General features: G+C 41.1%; 1 protein-coding gene across 24 annotated transcripts in view; it reads left to right on the top strand.

Moving 5' to 3' along the window:
• The window catches only part of EPB41L3 (erythrocyte membrane protein band 4.1 like 3), a 146,742-nt gene that overhangs the window by 103,735 nt on the left and 30,427 nt on the right, over positions 1-12,580 (top strand). For all 24 annotated transcript variants that reach the window (XM_030497558.1, XM_030497524.1, XM_032920129.1 and 21 more), the window contains exons 5-9: positions 1,803-1,845; positions 5,344-5,419; positions 7,011-7,229; positions 7,407-7,494; positions 10,978-11,130. In XM_030497558.1, the coding sequence (XP_030353418.1) occupies positions 1,803-1,845; positions 5,344-5,419; positions 7,011-7,229; positions 7,407-7,494; positions 10,978-11,130 (579 nt within the window). The remainder of the gene's footprint in view (positions 1-1,802; positions 1,846-5,343; positions 5,420-7,010; positions 7,230-7,406; positions 7,495-10,977; positions 11,131-12,580) is intronic.

Below are 12,580 nucleotides of genomic sequence, written 5' to 3'. Positions count from 1 at the left end.
AAGATAAATATTTTGAAAGAAACTAGTAACAAAACTTCCTAGCAACATATGCAGTAGCCCAGCAGCGTTCACTAGGTAAAGATATTTTGTGCTTTGCATGGCCTCAAAGGTTTTCCCTGATGGATCTGGAGCTATTACTACTTCTTTAGCTGTTTGCTTCTGAGAATAACACCCGTATTTCCTAGGTTTCCCTTTGTTTCAGTGATATGACACAAAAGAAATCAGTCTTTTTGTCTTCCTTCCCTTTCTTTACAGTCTTCTGAATATGAGGATTTTGTTTGATTCAGAAAATCACTTAAGCAGTCACTTGGTCCGTGCTGGTGCAAGATAACACTTCAGCATATACTTAGTTTTGAGTTGTGGTAAAACTGAGACAGATGTTTAAGTGCATTTCCAGATAGGTGTGCTTTCCTGTACTGGAAAGAGAAGAATGTATTCATTTTTAACAGGTGGTTTAGAAGCACTAAACATTTATGGATGTGTAGATTTTAGCTTTTTGGAGCTAAACTACAAAAGAATAACTGCCTGCCATCACATTTATAGATCAATAACATGCATATTTTTAATGTCAAAATACTTAGCAATTCACCTCCATCCTCTGCCAGATAACTTCTAGCCAGACAATACACAGACCCACATCACATGTCATCTTTGGAAATAGAAATCCTGATGCATGTTTCTTGGTGCATAGTGTGCTTTCATGCTCAGCAGTAGCTGGAGCTATTCAGGCTTATGTTTTGCACCACAGACTGGGTTTGGACAGCTGCAAACTGGTTGTTTTTGTTGGGGGCGGATTGTTGTGTTCTGCTTGTTTGATATTTCTTCAATATTTTTTTTTCTCTGATATGTTCATTTATCTTTCCTTGGAGAAAGTGGAACTTTCCTAGGGGAAGCGAATTTTTTGTGCTGGGCTGTGTGACTCATTTTAAGTAATAAATTGATTCTGGTAAAGGACAAGGCAGAGGTGGCAATAAGAGACCCCAAGCTGCTGCACACCTCCTCCAGAGGAATTTCGTCTGCTTCTTGACATTCATGGAGTAGTAACACATCACTGTGATAATTCCCCACCTCCTTGTCAGGAGTTTTGTCTTGGGTAGTCACCAGGCTCTGCGCAGCATGGATGGGGGCAGCCCTGGTGCTGTGATTCTGCCTCTGCTTTCCCCACACACTCCCTCTGTCCCGAGGGAGAAAACCTTTTTAACAAGCTTGTAGGCATTTAATTTTCCCCGCACATACTCTGGAAAATATTTCTGTGGATTTATTTTATTAATTTATATTTTATTGTTTCTTATATCAAGCCATCTAGCCCTCATCAGGGACTGTAGCAATAGGGCAAAGAGTAATGGGTTTAAACTTAAACAGGGAAGTTCAGATTAGATATAAGGAAGAAGTTCTTTACTGTGAGGGTGGTGAGGCACTGGAACAGGTTGCCCAAAAAAGTGGTAAATGCTCCATCCCTGGCAGTGGTCAAAGCCAGGTTGGACAGAGCCTTATGTGACATGGTTGTATGAGGTGTCGTTGCCCATGGCAGGGAGATTGGAACTAGATGATCTTAAGGTCCTTTCCAGTCCTACCCATTCTGTGATTCTATGATTCAATGTCTGGGAAGGTTAGTAAAAGTCCTGCTTTTACCCAGGGCCACTTCTTGAAAGTTAATGTTATTCCTGCCTTCTGCTGCTCCAAGGAGAAAGGGGTGGCAGACCTTTGCGTGTTCTAGCTTTGAGTCATAGCACTGTTGTAAAAATAATGTTTATTGTGTTTTCTAATTCAAATTGAAAAAAAAGGAACTATTTTCTTTGCAGAATTGGTTGGATCCTGCCAAGGAAATCAAGAAGCAGATCCGAAGTAAGTTTGTTACCATTATGTGTTTATTTCAGGGGGTCTGGAAAATTTTTTTCCTGGTGTATCTGGACCCAAAAAATCTACACAAAAAAATCTCTTCCTCTAAAATGCCATCAGTGTTTGTGAAGACATCAGACCCCTGTGACGCTGAGTGGGGATGCGAGATACAGAGGGGCTCCCTGGCATGCAAGAAGGGCATCGTAGGCACCAGGTGTCCATGGCTGCACAGCCCCTCTGATCCTTGGGGCTTGTTCCTAAATGGCTGGGATAACTTACTGCTGTTAGGTTGAAGGGCCCATCTCATGGGGGCCCCCAGCACCAGCGGCTTGGCAGGCCACTCTTCTCAGCCCCTCACCCACAAGGTGAGGGGAGAGGTGGGATGGGTCCATGGCTGCATTCTCAATGCGTTCCCCCAGGAGGGCATGCTCCCCAAGGCATTCTCCCCCTGGGTATACAAAGCCTATTTCACAGTCGTCTTTTGCATCCTCTCCCGAGCCTTTGGCAAAGGAATTACCTACATCTTTTAGGTATTTTACCCCATGATGAGTGAAAGCAGTTACAGAGACTCATAACACATGAACTTGCATTGCTGAAAACAACTTGACATTTTCAGAGATGTAAAAAACTGAAGTTTGACATTAAGCAGTGTAACCTTAGGGACTAGACCATGTATGTAAATTGTTTCTTTGCATTACTGATGTTTATATCATATCCAGAAACACTGTTCATGCCTTATACTGAAATACTTCACTGATGCAAAGATAGCACTCTATGTAAAATATCTTTCCTTTCTGTATTTCAAAAGCTTGAACTCTGCTCCTAAAATGACCATTCAACTGACAGAGAACCAGACAATTTTCTGCTTCTCATGAATATTTTAAAAAGCTCAATTGGTAAATTTAGCCCTCTGCTACATCAGAAATTCAAAAACCTCTCGAAGGAGAATCTTGTCAAGACTGCAGGCTTAAAATTTGACCTGCGTTTTTCCCAGCCCCTCACTTCCTAAAATTGATGAAAAGTTTGTGTGTCTGATTTCTTTAAGCAGGAAAGCCTCAGCAGTTCTTTTCACATTTTATATATGGTCTCTTGTAGCACTTGTGCTTTCACAAGCAAATATATCTGGTAGTTCACGTTTGTTGGGTGAGGCCCAGCAAATGAATCACTTCCTTCTCCAAGATTCAAAGGGTTAATTTACACTGGCTGGAAAACTTCCCCACTTACTGTAAGCCTTTCCATCAGTATTATTTTCATGAAAAGTAAGTGATTTGCAATAAAAAGTAATGAAAATCTGCCACCTTTTAATCTCGTGAGAAGATGGAGAGGAAGGTGATGTAGACCTTGATGAGTCAGGTTATGCTGATGGTCAATGCAAGTAAAGCACCTCAGCTCCACACCACTGATTTAAAATGCATTTAATATGTGCCCAAGCCATGAGATAGACAATGAAAGGTTGTGACAGCAAGAGATTAACCAGGGCAGAAGAGTCTTGTCCTGGACTTGACGTAGGGGACAGTTGCGTTTGCAGAAGATGACAGCAATAATTTGCTTGCTCTGTACAATTCACCCCAGGAGTTTGGAACAGGATGATGGTGGAAAAGTAGGGCTGTTACCCATGACACTTCCAAAAAGACAAACGTATAATCCTGCTAAATGCTGGTCGAGTTGTACAACACTCAGATATCCATTATTCCACTGCAGACCACAGGGATTTCATCCCAGTATTTGAGAAAGGAGGCTGAGTTAGAACACACTAACTTGCTGTGTTATAAACACAGCAAGTGTAACACTGTATAAAACAGTATTAGGTTTTATTTAAGCCCCTATAAGTGGGGGGGTCAAAGCCTCTTGCTCTGGTATCTTAACCACCCATGCTTTAGGACAGGCTGTATCATAGGTTAGATGTACTTTGTGTGAGCCAGAGGAATAATTTTTTGGGCCTTCGTCCTTTCTCTCTGTCATGGGGCCAGGTGTCATCCACAGGCTCTGCTCCCCCCTCAGTCCCTAGTGGGACCATGTTCCATCTTCAGTGCCAGCCACTTCCATCAGCTTTTATGGCCCAAGAGAGTGAAAAAGTTCCTAAAATCAGGGAGCCCAGAAGTCCAACCAAGAGCTGAAGTCCTGATGGTAAATGTTTTCTTGCATGTTGAGTCTGTTTGCTTGGGTGCATGGATGACCAGAGTGGATGGGGCTTTGCACAGAATGGAACTTCCTTGTTATCTCTAAATAAGTACTCCTAAACAGCCATACAGTATTCCCAGGCAAGCAGATCTGTCCAGCACGTAAGCTATGCTACCAGAGAGTGCAGCAGATCCACGTTCAAACCTCTTCAGGAGGTACCTAAGCACACAGAGCCACTGAATTGAAGATCATGGGAAAGCTCTACCCTGCCAGATTTATAAGGAAGATTCCTGGTTTTCGCAGTGTTCATGAACACTTCCTCATTAGACAGCCTATGAGGACTTTTCAAGAGATATCCATTTATTTCTAGTTAGATCTGTATTTTGACATCAGCGTGCTTCAGGAAAAAGAAGTGTCACTACTTTGGCTTTGGTTTCTTCACTGCATATTCCTTCACTGCTGTAATTTATGTGGTAGAAGTACGTATAAGAGGTATATCCCACACAGAGGCCTGGGTGAAAAGCCTCATACTGAAAAGCCACTGCCTTGCTTGTAAGAACACTGTGCTTTGGTCTTTTGTTACTGCTTTTTATTTGCATTTGAAACATGGGCTAGTATAACCTGTCCCTTTTTCAGAAAGCTTTTATATTTGCATACTATGTTTAACTCTTCCTTTTTTTTTCAGTCTTGATAGTCTTTCTTTACAACATTTAAAGCTAAAGCTCCATAAAAAATTTCACACCATGTGGTGACGCAAACCAGTATCCATCCCACGGGTCACCTAAACTTACTGAAGTAACAAAATAAGAATTCCTTAGTGTTACATACTGGTTTTCAGTCATGCTCTCTGTGTTTGTCCTTGCAGTTTTGTCTGCACAGTAATTTATGTCTGCTGGAGACAGGGAGCTATGTGCTGAGGCAGCACTCTGAGGATTCTGTGAGCTGCTTTGGGCAGCCAGACCTCGGTGTATCACCCCACCCCAGACCCCATTAGTACTCTGGTTTGCAGTATTTCCAGCACCTCTGTTTTTTGGGTGACTAGTTTTTAAAGCTTGTATAGGCTGTGTTTTCAGGTGGTTAAATCCAGTAGGACATTGTTTTCAGACTGAGGATTTTTTTAGTGTTAGAAATAAATTCGTGCTCCCTTAGGGTCCTCGCTTCAGTGGAAATCTTACTAAATAAGAGCTGTAAAATATGATCTAATACTGTAATTGTGAGAAGGAAAAGTAGTATCTTCAGAATGATGTATGGGAAAAAGATGCTATATCCTGTTCTGATGAAGTGCTTGGCTGGAGTATTTTAAAGTTTGCTGGTAATTGAACAGCATGAGCATCTCTGTTTGCACTTACAGTGTTCTTTCAGTCAATCTGTGTTCTTTTCCAGGTGGTGCTTGGCAGTTTGCATTTAATGTGAAATTCTACCCTCCAGACCCTGCCCAGCTATCTGAAGATATTACCAGGTGTTTAAAACATTAAATACCTTTCTAGAAGGGGCTTAAAAGCTGCTTGTAGTAGCGCTTAAACTCTGATTATCCAAGAAAAGGAATGTTTTGTATTCCCATTGGCTTCCTTTCTCTTACGAGCTTATGGAAAATACGTAGTGCTTTGGCAGAAAAGACACTGTGTACAGGGTCTGTCCTCTCAGCTAAGACTTATCTATAATTTAACCCTAAACCCCACATTTTCCAAAATACATATTCCTGACTGTTGAGTTTAATTTTCACAAAGACGCCTGATGCCCATTTTTGCCAGTGGTAACAAGTTGTTATTGTAAGTATAATCGTAACTATGAAAAGAAAGAAGTAGGATGAGAATAAGCATGCATGTAATTTTTGTATGTCATTTGACAAGGTAATCAATTGATGTGCACGGTATCAGGAACATGGTGGTAATGAATGGCTCCTCCTTGCTATCCAAGACACTTAGCTATGTGGTCTGCACCTCTACTCTCTGGTTTTGTATTCAGATTGCAACCACAGGAAAAAAAAGAAAAACAAAAACTCACCTGGTTTCCTCCTTGGTATATGGTAGGAAAACTTCTGAGCTGTGACGAGTTCTGTGTCACCAGCAAACTGTTCCCTAGCCTTTTATAACATTTTGCAACCCGTGGCCTTGTGGACTAGTTGTTGCTTTTAAGGTAGCATGAATCCTTTGGCTTAGATCAGAGGTTCCCTGTGCTAGGCACTGCACAGAAAGACAGCGTGCCGAGAATTCACACTTCAACAGAGGTCTTCCAAAAGAAAGGATTATTTTTTGCCTCTTGTTGCTCTCAAATCTCCCCTGGGAAATCTGTGCCTTCACCACCAAGCCAATGCTCTTCCCTTTTTCCAGTTTTCTTCTATTTGGTGATCCCTTGCACTGCTTATCACTGTGGTTTTAACATTTACTGTTTAAATGTATTTTTGAAAAAGCTCAACAGTTTGCTAAAGAGACAGCTTATATTTTTTGAATGCTTGGAGTTCAGCAGCTGTTCAATGAACAGTATTTGAAGGCTTTAGTTTTTCTCCTTAAAAGTATCATTAGATAGCTGTGTATCTTAGTGATGTATAATAGAAACATGGTATGTTTAATAGGTAATTCTCCACCTATGTCACTAAGCAATACACAAAGGAGGCCTACAAGAATGCTGGAGAGGGACTTCTTGCAAGGGCACGTAGTGATAGCACAAGGGGGAATGTCTTCAAAACTGAAAGAGGGTAGATTTACATGTTAAGAAATTCTTTACTGTGAGGGTGGTGAGATGCTAGAACAGGTTGCCAAGAGAAGTTGTGGTTGCCCATCCCTGGAAGTGTTCAAGGCCGAGTTGGATGTGGCTTTGAGCAACCTGTTCTAGTGAAAGGTCTTGGAACTAGATGGTCTTTAAGGTCCCTTCCAACACAAACCATTTTATGATTCTATGATCTCCATATTGCTTTATAAAGATAAATTAGGCCTTGTGAGTTGTCTGCAGATTAGTAGGGGAACCGAGGCCTCTTGCAGGTGCTTGGGCAGTGCTCCTCTGGGGGCACTGGTGGAGGAGCACTTTCTGAGCTGTCTTGGTGGTCCTTGCAGGTACTACCTCTGCTTGCAACTGAGAGATGACATTGTGTCGGGTCGGCTGCCCTGCTCATTTGTTACACTGGCTCTGCTGGGCTCCTACACCGTGCAGTCAGAGCTTGGTGACTACGACCCCGACGAGTACGGCAGTGACTACATCAGCGAATTTCGCTTTGCACCGAATCATACTAAGGAGCTGGAGGACAAAGTGATCGAGCTGCACAAGAGCCACAGGTAAGCAGAGGGCATCACTGTAGTCTGCACCAGAGCTTTGGCTCTGGTAGGGTGTACCCTTACTACCTAGGGGATATGCTGTGCTTCTGTCAGGCTGAAACTGTTTTCCAGCTGCTGGATTTTATTTTGGATTCTGTTTCCTTAATAATGATGCTAGAATTGGTTGCTTTTCCTCAGGGGAATGACACCTGCAGAGGCTGAGATGCATTTCCTGGAGAATGCCAAAAAACTGTCAATGTATGGAGTAGATCTCCATCATGCCAAGGTATGTAGTCCAGTTCTTTCACCGGTCATCTTTCTCCTATGGCATAGTACTTGAGTCTGTGTGGACTCCGTGATTTATTCTTTCTTGTTTTTAGACAGGCATTTTGTGGGATAAACCATGTGTCAACACGAAGAAAGGTGACTCATGGGATAAGCATAAATATATCTGTAACTAACATATAACTTAGCCTGTAGATTGGAATATGTTGCACATCAACCTTTCATGTTGATTAAACAACTAGATCCTTTGGGAAAATCCTGAATGAACAGAGTAACGAGGAAGAATTTTAGAAGTTGTCCAGAGAGTGACCAGTTGTCATTTCATTTTCTAATTTAATAAGGCCAATGATGGTATCTTAACTAGATAAGCAGATCATTCCTAACACTGCAGAGGACTTTCAAGCAATTATTTAGTTGTGCTGGAAACCTAATCAGATTGATCATAATGGGGACACAGTTGCTTCTCTCTCTTTTGAAGTGTGGTCTTGCACTTGACTGGAAGGGCAGTAATTCTGCTGGAAACATTCTCCCATGATGAAGTAGTTTCTCTAATCATTGGCAGGTTATGAATAAAACATGCTCATTCTTATTGTGGCTTGGGAGAGCCACCTACCAGCCTAGTGTTGGTTGTGTGATTTTTCTTTCTTTGTGGGGTTTTTTCCAAATAAATAATTTTTCTTCACTTTTCAAAGTAAGGTTAATGGATTTTAACATCTTTGAGGTTAGCAAGCATCCTTAACAAATGAGTCCTGAACAAAGAATCCTGAGCTGTGGAAAGCACTGCATTTTCTGTAAAGGTCAAATTATTGTGAGCCTGGTTTTGTGCTGCAGCAGATCCTTTCAAGAACCAAGATAAATTTGCAGCTTGGATCTTGAAAAGGTTTGCAGCAGTGTCCCTGGGGCATTTCATAGGAGCTGTGCATGTGTGTTATAGAATCCAAGGCAATCTTTTGTGTTCTGTTAATTGCCTTCACTGAAAATGAAAAATCTGGGTATGGTTCAACGGGCAGCACTCTACCAGGAGGCATGCCACTGCCTACCCTGTGTCTTGCAGATAGGCACAAAATCTTGAGGCATATTTGGAGCAGAGATAGAAACGGACTGGTGAATGTCACTCAGTAGCTTTTTTCCTTTTTCTGACACAAATCTTCAGAACAACAGCAAAGTCAGTTCCTGTTCTAAATACATTACAGACTTTGTTACTGATGATTTAACATAGCATAGCATTAAGGCTTAAGTATTCTATTTTATTTTTTTTTTTTTCAGAATATTGGAGAAAAGCTGTGGAGTTTAAGAAAGGATATCCTGGGGTTTATTTTTTTTCCTAGAAAATATTACTATCCAGTCTTACTCTTCTGTTTTTCCTATGGAAAGAAAAGTGGATAGACAAGCCAATCTCTCTCTAACGTGATGTTCTGAATTAAGAAACCTACAGTGGTAACCAAATTGGGTCTGTCTGTAGGTTAAGAAACCCAATGGTAATCTTGGAAACTGATCTGAAGGTGGCAAAAGTAGACTGCATGAGAAGTAATGTTTAGTTTTAATTGTGTCTGCCAGTGATATCTGATGGTATCAGGCTACAGGACAAGTACCTCTGTGGATGCCTTTTTGAAAATCGTGCTGTGGCAGATGTCTCTATATAAATGTCAATTCATTAAGGCTGTGCCAATATCTTAGGTATTCAACAGATGCTGGACTCGCCAGCTGCTGTTAAAACTACTTCTCAATTACCCAACACTATGATACGATAAAAAATGTGTTCAAATAGACAGATTTGTCCTCTGGGCTGTCACCACTCTGATAAAGCCCCCCATTTGTATGCAGAGCTGCAGGGATGTGCAGTTCGGCATCTTGTGGCTCGGACATTCGGGCTAACAGTTTTCCATGCAACCACATCACTCCTGAAAAACCCAAATTCTTTTATTCAGGTTTCATTTTACATCAGTAAAAGTATCACATTGAAAAGCAATCTTTGACACCGACAAGTAACAGAAGCATTGAATGGAGTTAGATCTGCTGCAAAGGTGGGGATGAGGGAAGAAGGCATTGCTCAACAAGTTGTTGTGAAAGTGTATCAAAAGGAGCCCCTTGCACCTGCATCTATGTGCTACATGTGAGCACACATGCATTTCAGGCATTGGCCATACAGTGGGATTACTGGCAATGGGACTTCCTTTTTTAGAATGTGTTCACTGTATTTAGACATTACTCTTTGCTTAGAAAACTGTGAAACTGAAGTCCACTGAAAAAAATTAGCTTTGTCTTTTATGTACTACCTGACAGTGATACTACATGAGAGGTTTATTTAGAAAAAAAATTACCATTAAGGTGTGATTCAATGATTATTGCAAGCGTCCTCTCTTGGTGTGTTTTCTAACACAGGAATGAATTTGAGGCACTAATTCTATGTTGTGTCTCTGATTTTAAAACATACGTGGGGGGTTTTTTTGTATTTCGATCTGTGCTGTAGCCTTTTCATCATGACTGACCATGCATGCCATTGTGTTCATCTAAAAATGTAATCAGATTTTCACTGTGTGCCTAAAAGATGAATTCATTTTGTGATTATCATAGGGTGACATCATAGCTTCTCTTGTTGGGCTTTTATAACTTTAAGTTATTTTAAAATAATTACTGAAGAACTCTGTACTTTAAGGTAGATCCTTCTTTTCTCCAGCAGTATTAGCACTCAGCTAAGTGAAAAAACAACCCCACAAAATTATACAGGTGGTAGCAAACAGTGAAGATTGAGTTTAGACTATTTGAAGGCTTCTAAAGGAAAGAGAAATGTGTACTTCTTACTTAAAAAATATGTATTTATGGATATATTCTGACAAGGTTGTGGCCAGATCTTTTGTAGTGCTAATGTGTCTGACCGACAGCTTCTCTGTCATAACATGGGTTATAGCACAGGCACAGTTGCACACTTTTGGAAGAGTCTTTCTGGTCCAAATTCCTAAATTTCTGCACACTGGTCATTTCAAAGTGAAAATACTGAGCATAGGCACAACAGCGTTAGGGAAACTAACAAACCAATGAAAGCCAAGACAAGCAAACTGTGGAAGAAAAATCTATCTAAGGATTCACAAGGCTTAGTCATAGAGATGAATGATGCCAGGAGAAGTAAATTTGTATGCCGCCCCACTTACTTTCAATCTGGTATTTATGCTAATAACACTTTTTTGTTATGCTAATAAAATGTTGCTGTATGGTTAATATCATTCTTTTAATAGCATCTGAAATTTCCCCCCTCCTTTTGAAGTCTTTCTAAAATATAAGGAAACATTCACAATGCTTCCTGCCCAACCTTACTATTACTTGCATGAATGCAGTCAGTGAGTAGGGTAGCTCTCAGAAATCAGGTCACTACAGCTGATGCATTAATAAGACATAGCTCAGATAGAAACACAGTATATAAGAATCTGTAGTACTGTAAGATGTAAGGAGAAAAGTGTTCAACAAAGTGCCTTGCTTGCTTTTCCAGGATTCTGAAGGAGTGGAAATCATGTTAGGAGTTTGTGCAAGTGGTCTTTTAATATATCGAGACAGACTCAGAATAAATAGATTTGCCTGGCCAAAGGTTCTAAAAATCTCCTACAAGAGGAACAACTTCTACATCAAAATCCGACCGGGGGAGGTAAGGATGTCCTGACACTCTTTAGTGAATGAACCTTTTCGAAAAGCCCGTGTTCTGTTTGTTAATCTGTCACGTCTTACAAGCCTTTAATATTCCTCTCCATTTATATGTTTTGTGCTGATTTTCTTTGGAAAGATTAGGTAAATACTTTATTTAAAATACAGGTAAAACCTTCTTTGGTGTTTTTATGTTTACATCCATGAACTAACATAAAGTTTGTGCATCTGCATATAAAAAGCTCATCCATATTATGAATAGTTTGGGAATTTAAGTAATGTATTGTTTATTCCTGGCATGCTTGTTATCCACCTTCATGTTGTATATTAAATTAGCGTCCATTCGTCTTGCCTACTAGGAGATGTACACAGGTCATACCAGATTTTATGAGCATATCAGACCAGTATATTTGGAGTTGGAACAGAAATCCAGTGACTGATTAAAAAGGAACCAGGCATCTATTATTGAGCAGTTTTGGTAGCTCCACACATGAGCCCTCCAGCCACACTGGAGCTCCTGGTCTGGCTCTGGAAAAGGTGATGTGAAATCTCATGCAGTGAGTGCCCTCTCGTGGCTCAACCCGCTGAACAGCAAACACCTACTTCATGGATTGAGCGTGTGTTAACCCATAAATAAAATCATAAATCTTAGGAAAAATCCCAGGAGGAGTTCAGGATCACCACAGGCAAAGGAGCGTCTCCATTTTAAGTGCTGGTACAATAGTCGGTGTGCGATAGATAAAAAATCCGTGTGCATTTTAGAGGGTGGAGCTGTGTAGCAGGAGAGAAATCACCTGGATGAGGACTGGCATTTCTTCTTTAATGCAGTATGGCAGTTGGGAGTCTGAGCCAGTGTCCCCAGTACTGACTTCGTAAGTGACCTGGAAAATCTGCTGGGGCCCCCCACCAGCCCAGGGCCCGAGCCTTTTTTTTAGAGTCCTAAACCAAAATGCACACACCTACATCTCCTGCCTCTCAGCAGGCAGAGTTTAGTGGCTGACTTCTCAGTCTTGAGTTTGGTTTTAAAACCAAAACACACAGCCAGTGTTGCTCCCAATGCCTGCACTCAAGCTCTCCACCACTGAAGCATGTTGAGCTCTGCTGGTCTTGGTATGTGGCATCCAGTGACCAGGTCATAGTTCCTTATGCAAACTAATCAGTGCAGTCTCTTCCCAAATCACATTTGATGATAATGTGATTCATGATCCCATGTGTCACTTACATCTTTATTGTTTTGCTGTTTCCTGCCTTGTCTCTTTCTGTCAGCTCCCCACAGGGATCCAGGCTTCCCTACAAGTGCTCTTCTGCCTTCCTTTCCCCAATTGCAGCAACTCTGTTTCACCTACTCATCTATCTGCATGTAGCCATCAACTCGTTACAGGGGTTGTATTTGGCACAGCTTTTGCATCTGGAGTATATAAATCTGCAGCACAACCTACAAAGGTCTCTTAGTA

The sequence above is a fragment of the Strigops habroptila genome, chromosome 1 (assembly GCF_004027225.2).
Source record: "Strigops habroptila isolate Jane chromosome 1, bStrHab1.2.pri, whole genome shotgun sequence".
Taxonomy (NCBI): domain Eukaryota; kingdom Metazoa; phylum Chordata; class Aves; order Psittaciformes; family Psittacidae; genus Strigops; species Strigops habroptila.
Note: the sequence above shows the minus strand (reverse complement) of the source record. Positions and strands in the feature narration are given on the sequence as shown.